Source organism: Malaclemys terrapin, chromosome 1 (assembly GCF_027887155.1).
Source record: "Malaclemys terrapin pileata isolate rMalTer1 chromosome 1, rMalTer1.hap1, whole genome shotgun sequence".
NCBI lineage: Eukaryota > Metazoa > Chordata > Testudines > Emydidae > Malaclemys > Malaclemys terrapin.
Window position 1 is genome coordinate 156,440,162 of NC_071505.1, and position 27,720 is coordinate 156,467,881.

Here is a 27,720-nt window from a genome sequence, read left to right on the forward strand (position 1 = left end):
TTTTGCTGTGTCACTTTGTGACCGGTTACTTCTTAATTGGTGTAAACATTCCAATACACCTCCGAGAGGGTCATCCTGTCCTTTGTTCCGATTTAATCAATTGTCTTTAGGGGTGCCAGCCTTTACCTCAGGGTCGTCAATCTGCCCTTCATTATGGATGCGTGTTGATGATTCTTTGATGTCCTTTAAGTTTCTTCAAGTTTCTTCCTTGACTGGCTATAACAATGGCCTTCACACCTTATCTTTTTCTAATGCATACATTCCTCATTCACACAAACAGATTGAGAATACAAACAGTAGTATTTTATATTGAGCAACAGGGCATTGCAAATTAAACCTGTCTAAATTTTACAATCAATAACCAAGACAATTTATATTGAGACCCAGGCCTTCAATGTTCCTCTAATCTACTTAACATAGACACAATAGAGAATCCTGTCTCTTACTTCCTAATTTGTAATACATATAGGAAACCATAGTAGCTTTATAACTTTTTCTAAAACAAAAGGATGACCATAATTAGTCATAAGGATTGTTCTGGTCTGTCATTCCTTTCTGCTATTCAAAAAGGGTGGCTGACCAGATGAAATCAAATCATACATTAATTCTCATAGTACATTATAAAATCCAGCTCCTACACGCTTCCTATGGGTACTGCTATGGGAAAAACTTCTGGCACCGGTGCATGTGGCGAGCAGCACACCTATTGTGGAATAGATGTGAGCAACTCATCTCGAAGAACGCCAGTTACGGAAAAGGTAACTGTCTTTTTTGCACAGACTTTAGAATATGTTAGTTTGTATTTTGTAAACTGTTTCTGACTCTTTTAAGGGACACTGCCAACTTAAACATGACTAAACATTTTTTTACCTGCTGTTTACAATTAACACTTAAATTGCTGCAACTGAAAGATTAGAAAAAAATTGGTAACTGAAAAAGAATGAATTCTTGATTGACCTAAGCATATTGCAGGCTGGTGTATGCAAACTTCTCCATACAGCTCTGGTAATATGCAATAAGGTGCCAAATTGGGTTGTGGTAAATGTGCCTTTTGGACCAGAGTGAGATTATAGTCTATTTTCACTCGTGACCTACAGTGCCTACAGTACACTTGATTTTTAAACTCCCTTCCACAAAAGAGAGAGACAGATGTTCTTCTTTATGCTTGACATCTAGCAATACTACTGTATAAGAAAGTTGTTTAACCTGTGCCTGCACAAATAATTGTTACTATGTTCCCTCAGAGTTCATTTCTTTAATTACTATTTTATAGTTAATGGGCAGCCAAGACCTCTAGAATCGAATCAGGTGAAATATCTCCGTCGAGAGCTGATAGAACTTCGCAACAAAGTGAATCGCTTGTTGGATTGTTTGGAACCACCTGCTGAACCAGGGCTTTCCACCAGCCTGCCTGAAAATGGTAGGTCAGGCATTTTTACTGTTAAAGAATTGTCTGAGTCAAACTGTGTGCTCTTACCTACTGTAAAAAGGGAGTCTTACCTAATTCTCTCAGTCTGCAGACTGGTCCTCAGTTGCTGTTTTAGAAACTTAACTTGCTAGTGGCCTTAAGGTTAATTACTGTGCTTGGCTTAAAGTCTTTTAACAAGTAGGGGTATTGTACCAAGTTAAGAAACCTTGACTGACTGTTTCCTAACTGGCTACTTTGAAGATATCAAGTATTATCTTTCAGAGTACTCTTAAATATTATTTAGATCATTTAAACTCCCCTGTAAGTTAGGTAAGTAGTAATATGCTTAATTTGCAGATGGAAGGACAGTGTGTAGTGGAGGCTGGAAAGCTAATGACTTTTACCCAGTCATTGCTTGGAACCAAGTTTGGAACTCGAGAATCCCTGGTTTAGTCCTTTGCTCAGTCTTTTAGATAACACTGCCTTTCTGATGCCTAAAAGATGTGATGTTTCTTAAATATGAAACAAAACAAATATTAATGTTTAAGCAGCAATTGTCAGGGTGTGTGGCATTTTATGGGGATTAATAGCCAGCTGGGAGAAGTTGATTTGAAGCATCAACTACTAATCCCTAGAAAAAGACCTGAGCCTAAGTAGTTGCTCCATTTTTACTTAATACACCTCTACCTTGATATAACGCTGTCCTCGGGAGCCAAAAAAACTTACCACGTTATAGGTGAAACCATGTTATATTGAACTTGCTTTGATCTGCCAGAGTGCGCAGCCCCACCCCCCCGGAGCACTGCTTTACCGCATTATATCCGAATTCGTGTTATATCGGGACGCGTTATATCTGGGTAGAGGTGTAGCAGCAATGTGTCTGACATATGGATTTTCTGGGGGTACTGCAATTTCATTTTGATAAGTATGAAGAACTGTATCTCACTAGTCAGCTTAACTGAACCTTCCTTTGAGGAATATAATAATAATACCCAATCAGAGACACCATAATGACAACACTTAATATATGGAACCTCCCCTGACTGTTTTCCCTCTGGGCAGCTTCATTGGGGGTTCTCTGGTTGCTGTCCTATGCAGGGACAATTTAGAAAAGCAGGCACTTGCTGCAGGTGGGGGTAGAAGTCTTGGAATCTGTTTTTTTATTATTTGTATTACCATACAGCCTAAGAGCCCCAGTCAGGAACCAGGAACCCACTATGCTTGGCGCTGTACAAATAGAACAAAAATGGGCCCTCCCCCAAAGAGTTTACCATCTAAATAAGTTTGTGTACTATGACATTCTGCTTCAGAAGTGAGTTAAGACTGAACCAATTTCTATTGACCTCTTTAGCGGGTATCTAGATAAGCTTCATTCTCCAGTTATTCTGACGTCAACTTCAAGTTGTGTGTGCAGTTTTTAAAATTTACTGTGCACGTTTATTTTATTTTTATATATATATATATAGAGAGAGAGAGAGAGCGAGCAGCCATGGAACACTTAACTTCACTGTTTTCTTGTCACAGAATGTACTGCAGATTGATAAGCCTTCTTAATTGGTGTATGTAACAGAAACAAATCTGTTGCTGTGTTAATAGATGCTGTTGATGGTAGTGAAGAAAAACCTGCTGCTACTGACTCTTCTGTCAAGCCATCTACTCAAGTTATAGCAGCAAGTATGTCTGCTTTTGATCCATTAAAAAATCAAGATGAAATCAGCAAAAATGTCATGTCCGCATTTGGGCTGACAGATGATCAGGTGTCGGGTAAGGATATATATTTTATTGAAAATAAAGTGCAACAGATTTTCATTGTTGGCAGTTAAAACTTCAGTCTTGTTTTGAAATAAAGACTTCATAGTATGAATGTGTTAGGTTACTATTTCCATTCAGTACTTCGTTTTTACAGAGTTGCATCATATGGCAGTTTTAAACTGCCTGGGTTGAATTGGCTTACAAATTCTGATGGAATATATGTAACAAATTTATATTGCATCGTTTTTAGTTATGTGGAGAGCAAAAATAGCTTACAGTAGTTTAAACTAAAACAGTCAGCTTACTATTAATAGAAAGTTTGGGGCCTATAGAAATAAGTGGGCACAACTGTATTTAAATCCAAGGATTTGCACCTGCTTATGCACGTTAAACTAAAGGCCTAAGGGGTTCAGTCTATTGATGTTATTTAAGGTAGAGATTTAAACAAAACAAAACAAAAAAACTCTTCCCTTTTTTTTCCAGATAAACTTTTCTCTTCCACTTTCATTTAAGTGAGCTTTGAGTCCATTTCACTTTCAGAGTTTCATGCATTTGCACAAAAATGCAATGTAGAGTGGCAAATACTGGTCAATTAAAAAACAAAAACAAAACACCAAACCTCCCTATTACTATTTTAAATAAACATTACTAATGATTATCCTTAATTTCTACCAGCACTAAATTTTGTTTAAAGGATATAACAAAAGAAGCAATCATTTGCCAATTTATTTGCTAAGCATCATTGTTCATCATAGCATTGTTACTAAATTAAGTTTTATGGCAATGGCACCTTCAGAGCTAGTATCAGTGCAAAAGTAGGACAGTACAGGTACTAAATACTGACTACACTTCGTCAGCTGCTTCAGACATGTCAGATGTTGTTGAAATTAATACATATAATGTCATCTTAAATCCCCTATATGAAAACTAAGGTAACTTCAAACAATCACACAACAGCACTGAAATTTGAAATTAGGCGGTCAGTCTACAGGTTTGTTTTCTGTATCTAGATTTTACAGCTCTGATGACCCTTTATGTGGGATTATCCAAAGTGATGAAATTGGAGTAAAAGAGATTAAGAGCCAAGTGGCAACCTTGGGGCCAGATCCTGTAAGGGCCACCACCTGCACTGAGTTTCAGTGATTTAACTGCAAGTTGTGGGAGCTCAGTTTAGGCTTTTTAAATTGGAAATTCCTTGTTTTGTTGGCTCAAACATCTATTGCATTTAATGTGGGTGCTCTAAATTCAAAACAGCTTAATATCGCCCATTTTTATATTTATTAAAGTGGCAAGAAAACCTTTGTCCATGCTCACTCAACCCTTTCTAAACTGTAATTTGATATGAAGTAAAATTGGAATCAAATTCTTCTCCTTATGCCAAAAAAATTTGCCAAACTAAGACCGTCATTTCCTGTAAGCTCTATAAGCTTCCATTTTAGAACTGTTATTCATTACTTAACATAGCCTTTTGTTAGGATTAATGAAGTCCTTCAGCAAAAGGATTTTTTTTTTAAGACTCCTTCTGAACAAAGAAATAAAGTGGAAATATTGCTTTTCTGTCATCAGATAAAGGTGATACTATAGCATTACAAAGCCTTCATCTTAATATTACAGTGCAGCTTTGCAAACTTCTATTTGCTTGGCACACAACTCGTTTAGATTGATTAAACATCTTTGCGAGAACAGGAGCCACTCATAATTAGGTTTGGAAGGATTAGATTTTTATCGGTAAATGTCAGTAAACATAGATTTCACTGTATACACACAAACATAAAAAAAATTAGGCAAAGTAAGAAAAATGCTGGTTGAGTATTTATTAGAGTCAAAATCCAGAGATTTAGACTCTTTGAATTAGGCTAGTTACAAATGGACTAGGGAATGAATAGTTTTAAAAGATGATTTGTTGATTTAAGGATGTTTATTTTGCATATTTTGACATGGGACAATGACAATTTGTGATTTAATTGTTTATAAATCTTTAACTTTTTGAAGGTCAGTGTCTACTCTCATTATATTGTCTGACCCTCCTGTAATTTCATGCAACTGTGAAAATATAAATAGAAATCTAAAAAAACTTAAAAATAAACATTATCAGTTGAAATTATATAAAAAAAAATCTGCCAAGTTTATTGATAATGTACTATGTTAGAACAATGTACTACCTTTTTGCTATAGTAGGCATAAAAATATACTATATTCTGGAAAAAATGAGCATGCAGTCTTTTCTGTAAGTCTTTTGCACTTTGGCTCTCAAATCTGTTACTAAATTTCTGTATAACATAAATCACTTTAAAGTTAGAAGTTACTTTTCTCTTGAGCAGCCTTGTGAGCTGGGTAGATATTACGTGAGAGAGGTTCTTACTGTTACTATAAAAATATTGATTATAAAATACTTTGCTAGCCATATTGGAACAAATGCACAGTATATTTGAATGGTCTTATTGTGCTTTTTGTATAGATGACAGGGAAGCTATCTTCTTAATAAAAATTAGAAAAATTTCCCTGCTCTTGCTGGAGCCATTTAAAGCTTCTGATGTATATAAGGCTGGTAGAGCAAAAGTGCTCTACATAAACAAGGAAGCCAGCAGAAAGGGACATCTTTGTTTCAAATTTTTAAAACTGTGGAATGTGAAAGTAAAACTGAAAAATACTTATCACATTTGTGTCAGTGGAAGCATATTGCATGAGTGCCTTTAAGACACAACAAATATTTACATTTTAGGTCCCAGTCCTGCAAACGCTTAGGCATGTGCTCAACTTTAAGCTCCTTAAGGAGTCCCTTTGTAGTTAGTGGAACTACTCCTGCGTTGGATTGGTAGGATTGGGTCATTAATTTGCAGACCTCAGGTCAAAATGTACATAATTATACGTTGTGTTTTTTTCAGTTGGGTATTCCAGAGCATTTTACAGACTTAAAATATCCAGAATCCACCTAGTCTTTGTGTCTTCAAACTGTTCATTAGCACCCAAGTGACTATTTTCCCCCACTATATTTTCCAAAAAAGCCATGGCAGGTTTATTTTCAGACAGAAACACGCTATATCCTGGCTGGGCATAGAAACCCCAAAATACTGAAAACAAATACCCCCCCCCCCCCCATTTACCAATCAAATACATATTTACTCTAGGAAATCATGGTAAATCACCCCAGCAGTTATTTTCCAAGTAGACTGGGTTTTGAATTTAGACTGCATATACTGTGCTGTGAAGTAGAGTTTAAACTTTTTCAAATGTAAAGCTGTGCAAAACTGGAAAGTACTTGATGCAGAAAAGACATTATATTAAGTTTAAGATCATCAAATCTTTTTGCTTGTTTATTTCCCATGCTTACTATATTCTCTTGCTCCCCCAGGACCACCCAGTGCCCCTGTAGAAGAACGTTCAGGAACACCTGATAGCATTGCTTCCTCCTCTTCTGCAGCCCATCCTCCTGGGGTTCAGCCGCAGCAGCCAGCGTATGCAGGAACTCAGCCACCAACTGGTCAGATGGAAGGTGAGCAGTAACTTACATCATGAAAATTGCAGTCAGATTTCAATAATTGAGGATTGTCATGTTTTACATTAAAAGCTTACATTAGAACTTTAAATTGCACATCTAATACTATATATGACTAGGAATCTTCTAAGGAATATCAGACTCTAAAGGCCACGATTCCCCCCCATCAAATATATTTTTTTAAAGATTCAATATTAGAACAGTAGATGGTGCTGTAGCTTTGTCTTAAAAGCCAGAGGGTACTGAAAAATAATAGAAAGGAACATTACTACAGTAATGACTAACACTTCAGTAGAAAAATTAGTGCAGATGTAAATGTCATTGTAAAAATTGACAGGAATGTTAGCTATTCCAGATGTCAAACTTTACATTAGAACTGTTTGAAAGTCTAACTTGTACATGTTACTTTACGTGCTGTATGTGTCACTTACTTTTACAGTAAATATGGGGGAATCTATTAGAAATGCTGGTCAGTATACTATAAAGTAAGCAATTATACACTACGTGCAAATTATGTCATTTAGTGCATGTTCCTTAGAGGACAGAGACAAATTTACTCTCCTGTCCAAAAATCCAGGCCAGCTCAGCTGTTAATGCTCTAATATAGATTGTATAATGCTACATGGTTATGTCACAGATAGAGTATTGTAATGGCCTTAATAATCTACCAATAATTCTCCCAATGACTGGTTCAGAATCATGTAGCCATTGTGATGGTTTGTAGTTCTTATCCTGCTAACTTTCTTCAAATGTCTTACTTAGATCTTGCTTTTAAAAATTCTGTTTAAGATCCAGACTTTGGCATTCAAAGCCCTGTATTGTACCGTGTGCCCTTCTTTTTGTGATTTGACTTAATATACACATGCTTGAAATCTCCATTATATTCCAGTTCTTTTGGTTCTACATTGTCACTTGCAAAAACACTGACACGCCAAACATGCGTGTCATCCCTTTTGATGGAAATCTATTCCAGGAAGGACCTGCTGTGCTACTTCTACTTTATTTTAAGATGCAGCTTAAAGATCTTTCTCTAATTTTCTTAATTTGATTTATTTTAACTTGTGGGGCAGAATTGCATCCTTGTTTTACTTTATATTGCAATCTACAAATCAGTGTTCAGCAGGTGAGTGTAGCAAATACTAAAGAAGATGATGAAGGTAACCCAATATCATGTGACTAGCAAGGACGATTTTAGGACTCAAATATGTAAGGTACCCATAGAACCAAGGAGAGACATCAGTAAACTTGAAATTGGCTGATAAGAGCCAAGTGCTCATAATATAATTACAAAGTGTCACTTTGTGTGTGGATTGGAAACAATATATTAATATATGCTGTTTATTAATATTAACCAAATATTAACACTTTGTTGAGCTGCTGACTTGGATTCAGTAACACCAAACATCTGAACACTTCTGGTTTGTTGCTTCCAGCCTCATCCTTTTGTTTGATCATTCTGTTTGAGTAATTGGCTCCTGGGACTTGTGCTGTAGATGCTTTTGGACACTAGTGATTTTAGGTCTTTGTTGGCAGCCAGAAATGTAACTGAAAAGTGAGCACTGTAACTCTAGGCTGCTAACAACTTACTTTGTCAGCAGTTTTGTGGGAAAGGAAGTCAAATGGACAAAAACAAGGTGTGGGTTTTTACATGTTGACTGTTAAAATAGAATTAAGTAACAGGGTAAAGGTTTTAAATTGCTAATACAGGTCTGGAACTGGTGTCATTTGTCAATGTCAAGTGAGTGAAAAATCACTCACTGACATGTTGGAGAGAGGCAGAAGACACAATGAAAACTGCATCACAAATCCTGGGTTTTCCCACTATAGGTAATTGTTCATAGTAAGAATACCTTTTAAAACAATGTATCGTGGTTTAGAAGCATGTGGAACACACATTCTTGGTATCATTTACCAAAATTAAATTGAGACAAATACAAGAGTTTGTGTTCGTTAAACTACTCATATATTTTTTTACATCTTTTTTACAGACCTATTTATATTTCATTACATGTATAAGAGTTAAAATAAAAAACTGGAAGTTTCTATAGGTCCTTTCTTGCCTCTTCCAAATTCTCCTATTTCGTTGAATGGAGGTGATTTTATTTTCCTCACACAATTTTATTTTCAAAATAGGATTCTAGGTAGTTTGGTCACTGGGAAGAGGTTAGAGATCACCAGTATTGCACTTTGGTCATCACAAATATTAGTGTGTACTGTTGCTCATTCCTCGATGCGTAAATAAGGAGCCTTGTCCACTTGCAAATAATGGTTACTTTCTTTATTGCTAATATTTATTTTATTTCCAATATAAATATTAGATTGATGGGAGTGAAAGCTTTGAATAGTGTTTTCTACTTTCAAAAACTGAATTACTTTTATTGGGGGTAGTGGTGTATCATTTAGTTTCTTTCCAACTAAGCATAGTAAGAATTCTTTTTCCTTTGTTTATATTCTTGTTCCCTACAACAGGGCACTAAATGTTTCAGTTGCAGATCAATTTGAAACGTTGTTTCAATTTAAAACACCATCTCCATTGTTATTGTTATATCTCTAAATTGCTCCATCACATTTATTTACCTCAGTTTCATCAGTCTACATTTGTCACATCCTCTGTACTTGAAATATTGAAATAGTTGTCATTCTTATACACCAAATGGACTCTAACATAGGATTATTTTGGGTGCTGAGACTTGTGAATGATTTTTGAGTTCTTGATTTCTAGTCATTCCTTATTTTCTTACTGGAAATTTTCGTTAAGCATTTTGTTGATTTCAACTGAGATTCATTTATGCAGATGTGCCAGCATTTTAGTGGTGAGTAAAGTGAATCCTGCACTAATAGATCATAAGTTTGTAAAGCACTTCAGGATCTTCCTGGCAGATAGGTGCTATACAAATAAGATATTATCTGTGTGCCAGGTGTAGTCTAAAGTAACGTGAAACAGCTCTCTCTGAACTCAGAAAATCTATAACAAATGCAGGGACTGTGAAACTGTAGAATGCTTAACTTGTTAGTGTTTTCATTTGTGCTGTGCAGCACTTTGCTTTCAGGCTGGTCATAGTAGAATGTTCATATAGCTTCAGTAATTGTATGCCCACACTAGGATCTTTACTTTCACTAGTTTCATTTATCTTGTTTCTACAAATCATAGAAATTTCATAGTGAGATGATACTTATGCAGCAGTTTTTCTGGAGGCCAAATACTCCTTGCTGATTCCTCTCGAGTCCCCCATCCTTTTTAATCCAGTACATTTTCTGTTGACAGAACAGGTGATAAGCATTCTCATACTTCTCACCAAGGTGCTTCAACCTTGGAGGGACCACTCTAGAGACGAGAACTTATTTTCCATGTCCAGTCAATTCTTGGCTTTCGCACCAGGTGCCAGTGGTTGCATTTCTGATATAGTCACTAGTAACTGTACAGGCACAACCAGCTTCCTTCAAATGGCCTACCAAACAGCAGTCTGACAGGAAAGGCTTTCAGTAATTACATGTAGGGCTTGATCTGAAATGGTGATAGAGGTCAGACTCTCTCCAGTAGCCTCATCAAATACCCTACTTAGTTTCTTATCCTTTTACTTGTCTCACATTGTTCCCAATTAAATTTTTAAGGTTCTTGGACTGAGACAAGAAAAAATGCTTTTAAGTTCCTCATATGTAACTTTTAATGATTGATGACAGGTTTAACTTATTTTTCCCCATTCCCCATCAACATGAATGGTGTAGGAGCCTTTTTGGAGAATGGGATAGGGGAGAGGCCTCATCAGTGTCATGATGAGTGAGAGGGCTCCCAATTAGAAAGTATTTTAAGGGTCTCTAAGAAGGAATGTTGCTAAAGAAGAAAATAGAAGCTTTCTTCCTAATGACAACTACCACAACATCAGGGAACACGACAGAGCCACTTCCTTAAGCTTCCCTCCCTAGATGAGCTTTTTATTTTGGCTTATGTCTCAGTACTCATGTTTCTAAAGGTCTCTTTGTCTTTCTACTATCCACTTTTTAAAAGATGGCCATTAGGTTCTTCTCTGTCGTTTCTTCTTATGATTCTCTTCCCCTGCTATGTGTATTATCTTACTTGATGTAATCCTGAGTGGAGCTGGGAGCAACTCTCTGCATAAAGAATTTGGAAAGAGGTATCTTTCTTTTATTCACTCCCTTTCATTTAGCTAGTGCACTTCTGCACCAAACCAAACTCTTGGTCTTAATTCAAACAACCTGATTTTTATTGATAACTGAGGGATGTGTGTGACATCATTTCTGAATATGGAGCACTTATTGTCTTAGACAAAGTGCCCTAGAAACAAATGGTCACTAGCAGACTAATTCCACAGTGTTAACAAATGTCAGTGTAAAACCCTTTCCTAGGCTATCACTAAACAAAGGAGGTAAAGACTAACACTTCATTTTCTTCCAGTCAGTAAAGGTGAGAGCTCCACTTTCTTTCTCTGTCCATACCCTCGCTGAGATTTTTAGCTTGGTATGAGAGACCACAAAATAAGGAATGTAAATTGTTGTTGAAAACCTTTCCAACCCCTGTGCATGACATAGATTCAAGACCACTTGATAGCTTTGCTCCTTTTTTCCCATCCCCGGTCCAGAGATTAGCGTTTATTTTCCTTTTGGCAATGAGAGACTCCCCTTTTGTTAAATGTGCACAAGACAGCAGATACTGGAGTTGTAAAATGTGAGATTTTACTGTTGGATTTTTTTCTGTGGACTTTGCCTACAGAGTTGGAATGTAAATAGCATTGATCCTTTCACATTTTTTTTAAAAAGTGGAGGGATATAAAAATTGTATGCTGTTGCTGTTGGAGGAGGAGGCTTACAGCCAGTTCTTGTGATTGTGACTCTTGATCTAGTCTTCACATGGAATAGCTCAAAAGGTACAGAAATTAATAATTTTACTTTTTTCAGTTTTCCTCAGATTTTTGCAACAGAAATAGTAAATGGTACACTAACATGTAGTGGACATAGTGCTGTCAGCGTGTCTGTCAAAGCTAAGCCAAACATGAGGCTTGGCAGCCACACCCTTGGCGGTTTCTTTGCATAGTATTTGTGCAGTGGAGGAGGGTTGAAAAGTAGACCCCCCTCAAGCTGAACAGAGCACAGACCAAGGAAAGTCCGATTCAGTGTTCAATAGCAGATTTAAAAAAAAAAGCAAACACTAAAGTGCAAAGTTAGCCTAAGAAAACTGAAATACAGCATTGAATTTAGCAAATAAAAATATTAAAATGGAACTTCTGATCTTATGCGTATGGTTTTCTTTAAAAGTGTTTACTCCTGGGCCTCTTGGAAATCTTGGCTTATAGCAAGCTGAATATGCTAAAGAATATGAGATTAGCGTGAATAATGTACTTAGAATACTGCCCATAGAAAACGTTTTAGAACCGTGGTATAAACAGGCAGACAGTGGAGATTAAAGAGGAAAACACCCTAGTTTTTTTAAGCCCTATTTATTAAGATCCTTTATTAAACAATAAAAACATCACTAGCCCTGAGCTAAGCCACTGTTAGTTATGGTACGTGATACTTGTTGCATCACATATACCGCCCCTCCAAAACCCACAATCTGTTAAGAAAAAGCTTGTGTTTACTGGGCTTTGCAGGTTAAATAAAACTTACTTACTAGACCAGTATTGTGGGATCTGTACAGACAAGTGCCTGCTAGTAGAACACCTTGTAACTAACCCTTATGCGGAAGCATTCTGCGATCTGTTGCAGTAATTCCCTGTTTTTAAAAATGTGCTATAGGATGGGCTCTTTGAGATCCAAATTGCTTCTTAGCCATTGTCCACCAGACCATTGTGTATGATGTCACATTTTGGGCCTCAGGTACTGAGTTCCTATACTAAAAACCGTGTTTTTTAATTCATAGGCCAGATGTATCAACAGTACCAACAGGCAGGTTATTCTGCTCAGCAACCACAAGTTCAGCCGCAGCAACAATATGGTGTGCAGTATCCAGGTAAGCAGCTGCTGTTTTCAAATTTCTGTGTAGGTGCAGAATATGATCACTACATTTTTCTTAGTGCCAAAGTATTACTTTCACTTCGACTGTACTTGAGTGGCAGTGCAAGGCGCTGAGCATCCTTAACTTCCATTGACATCAGTGGGATTAGAGGGCATTCAGGAGCTCCTTAACATATATTGCCCTTAATTTGTCAGTATTTCTGTTCGCCTAGCAATAACTGTAGATATGTAAAGTTTATGCTGATGTTTGATTTCCTAACATTCAATGCTACTTGATTCTGAACTAGAGGATTTTTCAGGGTTACCCAACAGAATGCCTTGTTACAAAGACAGACAAATGGAAAGAAAATTGCAAGGAGTTAAGAAGCTGACTAAAGACCATGTTTTTAGTTCTGTTGAAAAAAAGATGAAGTACTCCACTCTGATGCCTCTAGCAAGTGATTCCACCCAACCCAATAAATTGTACAAGAAAATGCCTCAACCTCTCAATACCTTACAAATCAAATACAGCGTGCAAACTGAGGCTTTTCCATTAGTTTACATTTGGTATGAATATGGATTGTAGCAGTTCTTCTGTATTTATCTAAACTGTCACCCAAAAGAAACTAGTTTCCAGGACTGATTTTAAAAAAACTGTAGAAGTCAATAATACTTGAACTATCACTGTTTCTTTTTCTATCAGCAGAATACTTTAATGCTGTGACCTTGTGCTACATGATTGAGAGGGTGAAACTGAATAAAAAGCTAGGCTTCTACATGGCCCCAAAATAAAAAAAATATTAGTCTTACTTTCAGTTCAAAGACATGGAAAAAGGGAACTTTGAATTTCCTTGTAAATTATACAATATCTAATAATTGATCCTACTAATTCAGTTTATTCAGCTATTTAGTTATTGAGACAGTAATCAGTTAATAAAGGTATTTATTCATCCTTTTAGATACTGCAGAGTAACACTGCTCTAATCCTATAACCCTATGAAAAGTTTCATAAAGGCCAGTAGACAAATATCAGTATGAGCATCTCTGCCAGTTGTTTTAAACTTACATTGCAGGCGATTGGTACAATGTAAATTCAGAGTGTGCATGGTCCTTAGTGTTTAATCACATACCAAGTTTTTATCTCACTCAAAAAATGCAAACCTTTGCAGATCACATACACAAGGAATAGGAATTGTTTGTTTCTATACAGATGAAGCTGTTGGTGTTTTAGAAACTTATGTAGCAATGTGCACTAATTTGAAGAGTTTAATTTACTTTCAAGAATAGACTGTTTATCCTTTGCATAACTGGTAAGCGAGTCTTGAAACTTGGTTTGGGTAAGAGCCTTGGTACCTTCAGACATGGAGGTTTGTTGTTCTCAATGTGTCATCTTTTTCCTCCTCTCAGCACTCTGCTAAGTTGTGGCTAACTGCTCTGTGTAGACATTCCCCCCCCCCCCCCCCTGCAAAATTCATAATTTGAAGACCGTGTCAGACCCTCCTACCTCTGCTGAAATTAGGTTTCAGGAGGTCTATCTGATGCTTTCCAGTCTTGAGATTTGAATGGTTCTTCTAGTTTCCAAGCTAGTTTTACTCATCCCTAATAGTAACTCTAGCAGACTTATCTGGTATTCTACTAGAGTTTCTATGAAGGTTTGGCATAATTGTGGGTTCTACTTTCTCAAACTCCACAACTTTCTAAAAGTGTCAGTGAAATCAAACAAATTTGGAAACCTCAAATTGCAATGAACTATTTTTCTAAAGAGATTTATTTTCATGCTTGGGTTAATCTGCCAAGGTAGCACTCCTCATAAATAAACTCTTCACAGATAGCAGTCAAGGTAGATCTATATCCTTTCCCTCTGTAGCTTTCATTCCTTGATCCTCATCAAAGGGATTGGACTTGTTTTGAATATTCCTCCCTCTACCTCCTTTCAAGCACCACTTCCCCTAACAGTGGGTTATAGTTCCCATTCTCCTCTTCTGGCAGATAGGCTTGGCATAGTGCTGACTTTTGGTCATGCCAATGAAAATGGAACCTTTGAAAGGTTTGTTTCACAAGTAAATTTTGAGGCCAGTTTCAAGGTGAGTTCAAAATTTACTCCAATGCATTCTTCAGTCCTTATTTTCTATCTTCAGGGCTGTGCGTTTTTAATAATTCTTATGTATCTGGTGTTTAATGCTGACAGGATTCCAGTCAATGGAGAGATTTCATTGCAAGTAGCTGCAGGTGTGTTTCACGATAGAGATAAAAGTAGCTATCACTTTATAGAAGAATTTTTGTTGTTTATATCTCCAGTCTGAGAGAGTCCCAGGGAAGCTGCTTTTACACAAATAAATCACATTTGGGACATCTTAAACTGATGCCAGCAGCACTTGCACCTTAAGAAGTGCTGTTCTGCAAAGTGCTTTCACATTTGTAATCTTTGACTTATCTTTAGCTAATGAATACTAAAAGCTGAGAACCAAACAAAACACTAGGCAGTGATTTAGGTGCGAATTCGGTGCAAGTATTGTGCACTGACTTATGATCTACTTACTGAAAGAAAAAGTTAAAGCACCTGTCCCAAATGAAACTTTGCTTTTCAGTGTACATTGGAGACCTTTAAATTCCTTCATAATGTGAAAAGGAAGAGTCTGTATACTATTTTCCCCTTGTTTCTCAAATAGAAACCTTGGGAATAATTATCAGTATAAAACCTATACTCAGGGTTGTGTCTTTCAGTCTAAATGTAAAAGCTTTATTTTGGTCTGAATTAAAAACTCTTTCCCGTTACTAGAGAATGTTCCATTTTAGCACACCACAGCCACTTAGTGTTTATGTGATGGACAAGAAAAACTGCAGTTCATTACCATCCAGCTGTGTCTGTTGCATATATCAAACCCCAGGATTGTTTCTTGTGCTGATTAGCGATCACTCAAATATCTCTGTTTACAAGGAAATAATCACTTTCTCAAAGCAAATATGCTGCTCTATTGCTTTGTTTGTTTTGTCTTTCTAGCAGGCTACAGCCAGCAGCCTGCTCCTCAACAAGGACAGCAGTTCCAAGGATACAGTCAGCCGGCATCACAGGCTCCTGCTCCTGCTCCTGGCTTTCCTGGTCTGCCTCAGCAGCAGTACCAGGCAAGCGCCTACCCACCACAGAACTATACGACACAAGCCTCCCAGCCTGCTAATTATAATGTGGCCCCTGCTTCCCAAGCTGCAATGGCTCCAAGCCAGGCAGGCGCGTATCAGCCAAGGCCAGGTTTCACGCCACCCCCTGGCGTGACTCCCCCTCCAAGTGGGCCTAACCCTTATGCACGCAACCGTCCTCCCTTTGCTCAGGGCTATACTCAGCCAGGACCTGGCTACCGATAAGGAAGCTCAGCTGCAGAATGACCTAAGTAAATACAAGCAGCTATTAACTACTACATCCCAACAGGTTCCAATATTTAAAATTGGTATTGATGTTCCAAAATGATGATAAAAGTCAGAGCATTCTTTCACTTTTGTTGGAACAAAAGACCAAATGAATCTTATTTCCTGCTTTAAAATATATCAGCTTCCTACTTAGATTTTGGGTTTTTGGAAACACTTCCTAAATGTTTGTAAGGTGATTGAGAGTCTAGCTTGCCTTGTCTGAAGGAAATTAAAATGCTAGTTGGAAATTTAGCCCACTTATCAGGCTTGTTTTTACTAATACCATGATGTACTAAATTAGACCCACTCTGGAATTAAAACTAGGTATTATGTATAAAGTGTAACATTCACATTGAACGCTAATAAAAATATTGAATCCAGTACTTGTGTTTTTAATTATTAAGCACATTTCTTTTTACAGGTATACCTGTGAGACTATGATCTATTCTTGCCAGGCATTATGGGAAAGGATAATTTTTTTTTTTTAAAAAGTAGTTACCTGTGACAAATACAAATTGCTTTTGCATGTTATATTCAGGACTAACTCTCTTGTCACTGATTACCAAATGACATTAGTTTTCACTGCATTAATGCAGCTCACATTGGGTGACTACATTAAGGGACATAACAGTGGCTTAAAACTGTCATTCGGTGAAAGCTTTATAGAAATTTTTTGGTGTTAATGTTTCCAGGCCAAACAAGTAAAAAAAAAAAAAAAAAATTATAGTCAATGCAAACTTTTTGCCAGCCAGAGAAACTTGGAGAGAGTAATTCTACAAACTTCATTATGAGCCCAGAAAAAAAAACAAAACAATGCCTGTAACAAAACCCACAAGCGCAAACCCAATATTCTTCCGTTAACAAGCACATGCAAGTACGTAGTGCATCAGTTACAAGGAAAAACAGTTTAAAGAGCTGTGCAAACCTAATGGAAATATTTCAAGAAACCCTGATCCATCACTACAGTAAGAAGAAAGTGAAGGTTCATTGAGAAAAGGATTGACAGAGTAGGTGAGAGAAGGCTGTCAGTTTGGTGCTACCTTTCACCCACCATTTTGTCTCAATATACAACACTTGAGTAGAAAACCAATCTATATAAAACAACTTTACATGAGTAAAAAATATTTTATTAGAGTACAGTGTACCTGCAATGTACTTTATAAAGCATTTTCTACAAATGACCTATTTCTTTGGCGTTCCTGTTCATACCTTTTAAAAACAATGAATAAACACCCTGCTTAAAAAAAAAAAAAAACCTCTTTATTTAGTTCATAAATGTTCAAGCAATACAACATCTAGTATTTTGGGAAGGGAAGAAAGGATAAGTAGATTTTTAATGGAAGTACTATAAAAAAGTAATTTTGAAAAAATTAAATTTCATTCTACTTTGTCCCTTGTCCCACACTAACAACCGCTCTCGTTTTTTCACTAAAGCAAACCGGATTGTGCTGTAAAGACTGGTATTTCGAGCATATCCTCCTACACCTCATTAAATTCTGTGGTGCTATACATTTGGCCTGCAAAGTAGTTCATCAAAACTTCAGAAAACCCACTGCAGTAGAGGCATATTTGACTTCTGTTCCCCGTGCACAATGCCTACCTGAATAAGTAAAAATACTATTCATCAATTTGGCATGGAGGAGTACCAAAGCTAACCAGGTTCTATTTTAAGTAGCAACTGTGTTTAGGGACACTGCCTGGTCATGTGGTTAAAATTATAGGATGTGTTTCGAATATTGAGTTTCTTGGTGACAGAATCTACACTTCTGTCAGAGATTTGAAGCTATGTTTGAATTTTTAAAAAAATTAGACTTGCTTTCTTGGTGCTAAAGCATTAAAATAGAACAAGCTTTCTTCCAATTTTGGCAAGAGCACAAATTATCTATTTAGCTGTAAGGGGAAAAGCTCTTCAATCTGAGTATTTATAAAGTACAAAAGTCAGTTTGAGAGCTTTCCCAATGTACTTAAATTATTGAATTAGAAATTGCCAGAGACTTCACAGAATTACCTTGACAGGTAGCATAGGACCCTATATATTTATTTCAGTAACAATCAGACTGAATATCTAAAATTAAATGTATACTGCAGTTTCACGATCAGCTTTGCCATAACTCTCCCTCAAAATATTTATTACAACATTGTGATAAATAATATACAAACTGTATCTTTTAAAATACCATATAAACTGTACCTTGATACCCACAATATAGGGAGCCAGCTTCCCCAGACCTTATCGTATGACATGTGCTTATCTTGCTTTTTGGTAAAATGGAGTAACTATAGTAAGCAGCCTATGCTATTAAACACAATGCAGTATTGTCATTAGAGTTTTATAAACTTTATACATGGGTAAACATGTTTAAATGACAGGAAGACCATAAACATTTCCATCTCTGAACTTGTTGGGGGTAAGGGCAGGGTAGCGATAGACATTCTTTCATTTTCAAGTTCATGTAGCAGCTACCATTTACCAGGTATTGAAGTTCCACACTCGTACCAATGAACATAGGCAATATGGGTCCCTCCGCCTATTTTTCCAAACTTGACAGGTTCCTGGCGAACTGCTCTGAAAAAGCCTAATAAACAGCGAGGAAAGGCTTAGTACAGGGCGGGGAGAAAAAGACACTACCTTCCAAAGGTGCTCCTGATTCTCAGAGGGAGTTTATCTGACTTCAGAAGCTCAATTGAAAGTTCAGCCCTTACCAACTGCCTGAATACTGTAAGCTGAATTTAGACACATACCATAGCAAATAAGAGCAAATAGTTTGTCCAGCAGCACACAGCAATAATCCATTCTGGACAAGTTGTGGGGAGAAGAGGAAACACCCCCTGCCATCCTGAGGTGGTGTGGGTGGGGGAGGGGGAAGGGATAGCATGGCTTGCCTTCTCTGGGGCCTCCTATCCAGAATGCACGTGGCGAATAGGCAGGAAGTGGAGAACTCTCTCTCTCTCCCTGTTGCCACTGAAAGTGCTTGTGGGGGAGGAGGGGAGAATATCTCATATCCCTCCCTTTGGGAAATATGAAGCCCTCAAGGCACACAGCAGCCATGTGCAGGGGTTGCTGTGCTGCCCAGCCCTATAATAGACACCTCTGAACTGTATCCCGGCTTTTGCCAGTTTTGGGGAGCAGGAAGGCATTTTCCCTGGGGCACAAATGACAAAGTGCTTGGTGTTTTTTTCCCCACTTTCCTTGCAGTATCCTGGAAGCCTGGTGTGAGGTTAATGAGGAGTAAGGACAGAGTTTAAAAGTTGAGAGGTTGGAATTTCATTGCAGCTGGCATCTAATGCCTGTGAAGGTGCCAGTGCCCAGAGGTAAACACACCCAGGAGATTATTGGGGAACCCTATGAGCCTGTAAGAAGATGGGGGAGGCTTTCATATGTCCCCTCAATTCTTCTTGCAGGGAGAGGGGGAGAGGATTCTGAGTGGTCTGAACCCTAGTGGGTAGACTGAAAAGGGCCAGCACAGAATAGTGGTTATTGCCACCACACTGGAGCCACAGAACTGCCTGCTGTTGGGGATGGTGTGCCAAAGTTAAAGTTGCAGCCTTCTGCTTTAAAAAAGTGAGCATCTGCTGAAACTGGTTTTACTTTTGGAGAAGATTGGCCAGTAAGTGACCCTCTTATAGTTATGTTAACATAACATTGGGAAAAATCCCAGTTAGCTTTTAACATAGCAACTTCAAGTGAAATGCATAGTGAACTTGTCCTGTGGAAACTTTTGTAAATATGATCTTTCGGAAGATTTGGCTGCTGAGGTATAAACTGTTAAGCTCAGTACCTGAAGGCAAACATTCATTCTGGTTGTGGCGTTTGCAAGCTTACCAGGTACTGTACTTGTGTATAAATGCTTTTAAAAACTAAATCTGGCATTTCTGAGCTTTACTGACTTGACAATGCCAGTTTGAATGCAAACAAACATTTGTTTGCTCTCAGAAGGTACCTGCAAGAGGTTCAGATTTATCCTTTTTGGGGATTTTATTAGTATTTAGGGCTTAATATGTGCTTTTAACGTGCAAAGCACCTAACAAACATTAAGGCCTGGTCTACACTCTGATTTTGTGCTGATATAAATACCTCCATTAGTTTTTTTTAAAAACCTAAATCAATAGCCATATGCAACCTGTAGTGCGGATGCCTTATGTGATATAGCTTATTCCATTTCCCTGTATAGGAAAGGTATATGGGTAGACTACATCCACCCTATGGTCTGTTGTGCTTTAATCACACTGATATACCTACAACAGTACATCTTTTGTGTGTAAATAAATGGTTTTGGGGGTGTGGGGTGGCATAGCATCGTGCCAGGCATGAACGATAGTTTTGATCTGCTGTGAAGATAGATAGGGTAGAGATGTAATTTAGCTAACTCAGAATGGGTATTAGCCTTAAAGCCAGCAGCAGGAGAAATATCAGACCCTGGGGTTGGGGGAGATTTTGAGAGTTTTGTTACAAGTATACTCTTCAGAACTTACCATCTTTGGGTGGTAGCTGGTCTGGGAAAACTTTCTGCCCTGTCCGTCCATCTAAAAATGAGTCCACAAATTGACAATGATCTTCCCCATGTCCCCTCTCATCTCCTATGTCGTAAAATTGTCCTGAAAATAGAAAGAAAATATCATGAGGAGAAAACCCTTTTGAAGATCAAAGGTGAGTAGGTTCTGAGTTGAGTTCCAGTATTCATTTTGTCTCAATGTTAAGTCTGATGCTGCCCCAATTAAGCTCTAACTCTGTTTTACAGCATTGTGCAAAAGCCCAAACACAATGCCAATTAATGACAAGGGTAACTCTTTTGTTTGGCAAAGGCACAAATGTCCATGTTTTTCCCCTCTGACATTAGGATATTTTATATAACATCAGTGCTCATCTGATCCTGCTTCTGTTTGCCAGAAGCTGGGAATGGGTGACGGGATGGATCACTGGATGATTGCCTGTTCTGTTCATTCCCGCTGGGGCACCTGGCACTGGCCACTGTCGGAAGACTGGGCTAGATGGACCTTTGGTCTGACCCAGTATGTCCATTCTTAAGTTTATATTAAAAAAGCAATCCAAAATGACTCCAGAGAAATTCTTAAGGGCCATATCTAATGCACAGCAGGCCAGATTCTTCAAGCCTACTCTCCCTTTTTGTGCTTACAGTGTGCGTATAATTCACATTCTAGAGATGACTAGATAGCTAATATGTACCCACCCATGCATTAGGTGAGAAGCATGAGAAAAAACACCAAGGTAACTCTTATTGGACCTATAGGAAAAATATTTTCAGATAAATATATCATTGCTTCATTAATGCTCTCCTACATAGTATTCTTAAAATGAGCAAAGATTGATTACATAAAACATCCAAAGAGCTTAAGGGCTAAATCCTGGTTCCCTTAAACTCAATGATTAGGTTCAAGTTTACAGGTAAAATCCTCCCAAGCAAGGACCAACAATTTATCAATGTCTTCCCAAGTGAAAGATAAACTATCTTGCATCAGAGTAGATCTAAATGTTGACTCTGCGCAGAGAAAAGGCGGTATACAAACAAAATCTCCCTTTGGAGGAAATGCTTTGCCAAAATGTTCATCTCCGGTTGACTAGTCTTTGTGCATGAAATTTTGCTATTCTTTTTGAAATATACTAAAGAAGTCCTCCGCAGTAGCATTTAACTTCAGAAATGGGAACTACACAAAAATGAGGACGCTAGTTAAACGGAAATTAAAAGGTACAGTCACCAAAGTGAAATGCCTGCAAGCTACACAGAAACTTTTTAGAATCATCAGAATAGAGGCTCAAATTCAATGTATGCCCCCAATCAAAAAACATAGAACAAAAAGTGGCACCACGGCTAAACAACAAAGTAAAAGGTTAGGGGCAAAAAGAAATCCTTTAAAAATGGGAAGTTAAATCCTACTGAGGAAAATAGAAAGGAGCATAAACTCTGGCAAGTGAAGTATAATTAGGTAGACCAAAAAAGAATTTGAAGAGCAACTAGCCAAAGATTTAAAAAACTAACAGCAATTTTTTTTAAGTACCTCAGAAGCAGGAAGCCTGTTACACAATCAGTGGGACCACTGGACGCTCAAGGTACTAAAGGAGTTCTCAAGGAAGATTAGACCATTGCAGAGAAGCTAAATTAATTCTTTGCATTCACGGCAGAGGATGAGAGAGAGATTGACCCTTTTTTTTTTTTTACGTGACAAATCTGAGGAACTGTTCCAGATTGAGATGTCAGTAGAGGAGGTTTTGGAACAAATTGATAAATTAACCAGTAATAAGTCACCAGGACTAGATGGTATTCACCCAAGAGTTCTAACTGTGGTATGTAACCTATCATTTAAATCAGCTTCTATTCAGATGTCTGGAAGATGGCTAATGTGACACTAATTTTAAAAAAAGGCTCTACAGGTGATCTTGGCTATTAGCAGATGGTAAACCTAACTGTAGTACCAGGCACATTGTTTGAAACTATAGTAAAGAACAGAATTATCAGAGACACAGACGAACAAGATTTGTTGGGGAAGAGTCAACATAGCTTTTGTAAAAGGAAATCATGCCTCGCCACTATTACAATTCTTTGAGGGGGGTCAACAAACATGTGGACAAGGGTGATCCAGTGGAGATAGGGTACTTGGACTTTCAGAAGGCTTTTGAAAAGGTCCCCCACTAAAGGCTCCTAAGCACAGTAGGAGGTCCTCTCATGGATCGGTAACTGCTTAAAAGACAGAAAACAAAGGGTAGGAATAAATGGTCAGTTTTCAGAATGGAAAGAGGTAAATAGTGGTGTCCCCCCAGAGGTCCATACTGGGGCCAGTGCTGTTCAACATGTTTATAAATGATCTGGAAAAAGCAATAAACAGTGAGGTGGCAAAATTTGCAGATGACACAAAATTACTCAAGATAGTTAAGTCCAGAGCAGACTCCAAAGAGTTACAAAGGGAACTCACAAAAGTGTGTGACTGGGCAACAAAATGACAGATTAAATTCAATGTTGATAAATGCAAGGTACAGCACATTGGAAAACATAATACTGTCTATACATACAAAATGATGGGGTCTACCTTAGCTGTTACCATTCAAGAAAGATCTTGAGGTCCCTGTGGATAGTTCTCTGAAAATATCAGCTCAGTGTGCAGCAGAAGTCAAAAAAGCTAATAATGTTTTCTGAGGAGAGATTAAAAAGACTTGGACTTTTCAGCCTGGAAAAGAGACGATTAAGAGGGGATATGATAGACTCTATAAAATCATGACAGGTGTGGAGAAAGTGAATAAGGAGTTGTTACTCCTTCACATAAAACAAGAACCAGGGGGGTCACCCACTGAAATTAATAGGCAGCAGGTTTAAAACAAAAGGAAGTACTTCTTCACATAACATACAGTCAACTTGTGGAAAACTCTGTCAGGGGATGTTGTGAAGGCCAAAACTATAGTGGGGTTCAAAAAAAAATTAGGTAAGTTCATGGCAGATAGGTCAATCAATGGCTAGTAGCCAAGATGGTCAGGGACGCACCCCCGTGGTCTGGATGTCCTTAAACCTCTGATTGCCAGAAGCTGGCAGTGGATGACACGCCGGATCACTCAATGATTGCCTGTTTTATTTATTCCCTCTGAAGCATCTGGCATTGGCCACTGTCAGAAGACAGGGTAGTGAGCTAGAAGGACCACTGGTCTGACCCAGTATGGCCATTCTTATGAAAGGCACTTATTACTGTTTTCGTTTTCAGCTGTATTTGTGTTTCTTCCATGAGAGAGTTGGTCTCCAGTGCTCATTAGGAGGGAGTTTCTCTTGGATAAATTTTCAAACTGAAATGAAGAATAGTCAAGCAGCTCAAAATTGCAGCTTCTGAAGGCCACATTTAAAATTTAAATCTTTAATGATTTTAGCTGACATTATTTGCTGGAATGCTTACATTGAAGTGCTAAGGAGGACTGTTAAATGAGATCAGAAGAGGCTGCTATTTTATAGCAACAATATTGGCATGTTTAGAATAGAGACCTGCTTTTATTCAGTATTTGTATTACTAATACACAGTCGCTTTCAACTACTGCAACATAAAGACACACTCCAAAAAACTCCTTTATCACTCATCTTAAATTATTAAAAATGAAATAAATTGAAGTAATAATACAGGCCCCTAGCTTATAAAGAAACCTGTCCATGTGGCTTTCAGGAGGCCTCTGCAGAGGTAGATCTTTTTTGCAGGACCATGTATATTGCTCATCTTTATGAATTTTCCTCAGCAGGGAGTTTCCCTTTCAGGCTCTCACACGCTATCATGATGCTACAATATTTGAATCAGTTTTCACTGGAAATTTTGTTTTTTAAATATCTTGAAGAAAGTTTATATTGATGTTTGGTTTTGTAAAACCTACCAGTATCTCTCTAAATATTTCAGAAGGGGAGAAAAGCAGAGGGAAACTAATAAATGAACAAAATGGAAACAAAGGAAGTGACTAACTATGACAGTTTGAGGTATCACCTTTTGGAATGATCTGCATAACTCACTCCTGGCTCAGACGGACAAATAATGGGATCATCCCAAACTTCTGCCAAGACCCCTTAACAACAATTTATATATAATTGTGTGTGGGTATTATGTATGTTTTTATTTACACACACACACACACACACACACACACACACGATACCAATGAGAAATAACTGAAGCTTATTTCTTCAACTACATTAGCATGGGCAATATGATACTATTTATCATAGTATGATACATGCGATCAGTCCTGATTCAGCAAAGCACTGAAAAGCATGTGATTAAGTGCTCTGCTGAATCAGGAACATATGTGATGGATCCTATCAGAGAAATCTTAGATTGACAAAACTCTAAATATAACAAACTATTTACTAGTAGCTACTCTCTAGTTATCTCTAGCCTGTTTTTGTACTAGACCTTTTTCAGTGTTCCTCATCATGGATGGTCTTGCACACTCTAGGTCTGGCTGTCCTTTCCTTGAGTATTTTGTAATAACACTCAATACCCAATAAAAAGCCCACAACTCACTACCATATATTTTATATTACACACATGGGTGCACACAGAGCCACGGAGGCAAAAATATCAAAAAAGGAAAGAGATGGCAGTCTCCAAGTAATGATTAGCTAATAGGGTGCATTTCCAACACATAGATCTCACAGTTGTTTATTGTAAAGAAAATGCACCCAAAATGTTAACATGCAACTGAGCATCTCATCTCCACAGATAAAGCTTTTTATGTCTTGTTGTGGCTAGCTTATCCTTCCCAGGCTTTCATGGGTTTGAAAGAGGATAAATGGGAAGGATTTCTGAGGGGAGAAATGTTGCATTTTCCTCCCCTCAAAATCTTAGGACCTGATCTAGATATCATTGAAGTTAACAACAGGATTGAGGCCCCAGGCTTGCTCAGAATTTGCTATCAGGACTTTCTTTACCAAAACATTTAAAAATCACGAAATTTCTTAACGTAATTAAGCCTAGATAGGTTATTTTAGAATACACACTTCAAGATGGAAATCAGACCTCTGTGTTGTACAGTAACACAAGATGGTTCCTCAGTTTGCGGGACAGTACAGGTTAAATTTGGCTCTAATACAGGTGGGCATAGTTCCATTGAATTCAATGGAGTCGTGCTGACCTACATCAGGGCTGAGTTTTGTCTTAGAACTGGACATTTTTCCACTACAGTACAGAAGCCTTTGCCATGTGAAAGAATGAGGGGAAATGTAACACAATGTTATATGGATTGGATAAACATTCCAGTTCATTCAAATATTGTGACAACTGATCTGGTGTTGGTTAAACAATACAAGTGAGAGAGCCAGACTTTGGAAGTGTAATGAATACAGTCTGGCTGCCTTGATGATTGTCCTGCCAAGTTAAATCACCGTTCTTCCAGCAAGAGCAACAACAACAACAAATTCACACAGAAATAAGAAAATTGGCCATTGCTACGTTAGATATTTGTTCTGAGACTGAAGCAGTTTTCAGTGCAGTGTTAATTCATCTGATTTAGGACTGTTACAGTCCTGCTAGATTAGCACTGCTATTTCTTCCACAGACTAGTGTTACAGTGTGCTATGTCTCGCTGGCAGTTTTGTCATCTCATAGATTTTAAGGTCTATGAGAAAGGACCATTGTGATCATCTAGTCTGATGACCTGCACAGGGCAGGCCACAGAATCCAACCACCCACTCACTCCTGTATTAGATCCCTAACCTCAGGCTGAGTTACTGAAGTCCTCAAATCAGGATTTAAAGACTTCAAGTTACAGAGAATCCACCATTTACACTAGCGTAAACCTGCAAGTGACCCGTGCTGCACGCTGCAGAGGAAGGCGAAAAACCCCAGGGTCTTTGCCAATCTGATCTGGGGAAAAATTCCTTCCTGACTCCAAATATAGCGCAGTTGGTCTGTCTGATTATAGCTAGTACCACAGCAAAGAATGAACGATACTCATTTTAAAATGTCTGTCTTGTTCACATAATTCTCAAGACACTATTTACATAAGAGATATTAACTTAAAATTACCCACAGGGTTTTCCTTGTGTGTCTTTTGGGTTTGAGGGGAAGAGCCAGGCAGCATAGCTGCTTGTTATTTTGGCATGGTCTGGCCAGCATTCCTATACGTTCTCTGCTCTCCTTCCTGCTCCATAATCTCAACTATGTGCCTTATGCTGGGCTCTGGGGTACTGATTTCAGGAGGGGTGAAAGGGAATTAGTTGCTTGTGGGAGGTCTTCAGCACCTGACAGGATTAGGCCCTAAATCTGCATCTTTCAATGACTGTTTCTGTTTTTTGATATGACTGCATGTAACAAACACATCAGCCTACTTTCTACCTTTGGGGATATTTCCCATCGGTTACACAGATCTGTGTTACTCTTCGTATTTTGGGCTCTACAGTAGCACCCCTTGTCATTGAAACACCACAATGGTGGTGACTGAGACCTTGTCTACACTGGAGTTTTTTGCACTGGGGTAACTATACTGAAGCAAGGAGGAACCTAGGGATGGCCATGACAGGCTAATAGATTTCTAAACACAACTTGCCCTGACTACATTAGGTACCAACGTCCAAGTTTAAAAATCACCTCACCCCCTTTTAAAATACAACCTATTTTCCTAGTCTATACATGCCCCATGTCATCTACACCTACTTTTTGCAGAGTGACAGAGCCAGGTGGTAAAATTAGTGACATTTGCACTAGTTCTCCTACTAATTGTAGCACCAATGGAGCTGCACCAACAGTAGTTTCATGATGAGAGGTCTCCCAACAATTTATCAATAAATAAAAGGAAAACTGAAACAAAAGCTCTGTATAGCTCTCGAGATGAGTGCACATGTGTATAAAGGCACAACAAACATTTGGGAATAAACCAAACCACTGGCATAAAGAAACAAAACAGAGGCCAGCACTTACTAGATGGTTTCAATAACCTGAACGTAATGAGCGAGGGGTAAGAAACTATGTCAAGAAGGCTAGTGTTAATAACAAAAGTGTGTATGTTGGAGGTGAGGGGGAAGAGGGCTTTAAAAAAAACCCAAAACAAATGGGCATGATTTAAAATAAAGTGAAAGTAGGTGAGGAAAAGATTACAGTGAGATACAAAGCCATGTGTATAAAATACATTAAAACAATCCCCAGAAAATGTCATCATTCAGAAAAGAGCCACAAGATGTTTACAGGTCAAACGATCCCAGCAGGAGAGTACTGTAATCCCTGCTCCATCTCTGCTCCTGTC

The 27,720-nt window shown here is 38.0% G+C and overlaps 2 protein-coding genes across 28 annotated transcripts in view; one reads left to right on the forward strand and one right to left on the reverse strand.

Annotated features, from left to right (window-relative positions):
• The window catches only part of TFG (trafficking from ER to golgi regulator), a 34,203-nt gene extending 17,816 nt beyond the window's left edge, over positions 1 to 16,387 (forward strand). The window contains exons 5-9 of one of the 3 annotated variants that reach the window (XM_054044937.1): positions 1,274 to 1,420; positions 3,005 to 3,172; positions 6,513 to 6,653; positions 12,532 to 12,621; positions 15,610 to 16,387. In XM_054044937.1, the coding sequence (XP_053900912.1) occupies positions 1,274 to 1,420; positions 3,005 to 3,172; positions 6,513 to 6,653; positions 12,532 to 12,621; positions 15,610 to 15,965 (902 nt within the window). In that variant the 3' untranslated portion in view covers positions 15,966 to 16,387. Of the gene's footprint in view, positions 1 to 1,273; positions 1,421 to 3,004; positions 3,173 to 6,512; positions 6,654 to 12,531; positions 12,622 to 15,606 lie in introns of all 3 variants that reach the window. The other 2 variants (XM_054044946.1, XM_054044929.1) reach the window with 2 other exon arrangements.
• Positions 16,388 to 17,252: 865 nt separating this feature from the next.
• Positions 17,253 to 27,720, reverse strand: part of ABI3BP (ABI family member 3 binding protein) — a 295,082-nt gene continuing 284,614 nt past the window's right edge. For all 25 annotated transcript variants that reach the window (XM_054044959.1, XM_054045001.1, XM_054045113.1 and 22 more), the window contains 2 exons: positions 20,481 to 20,603; positions 17,253 to 18,583 (listed from right to left, as the gene is read on the reverse strand). In XM_054044959.1, the coding sequence (XP_053900934.1) occupies positions 18,468 to 18,583; positions 20,481 to 20,603 (239 nt within the window). In that variant the 3' untranslated portion in view covers positions 17,253 to 18,467. The remainder of the gene's footprint in view (positions 18,584 to 20,480; positions 20,604 to 27,720) is intronic.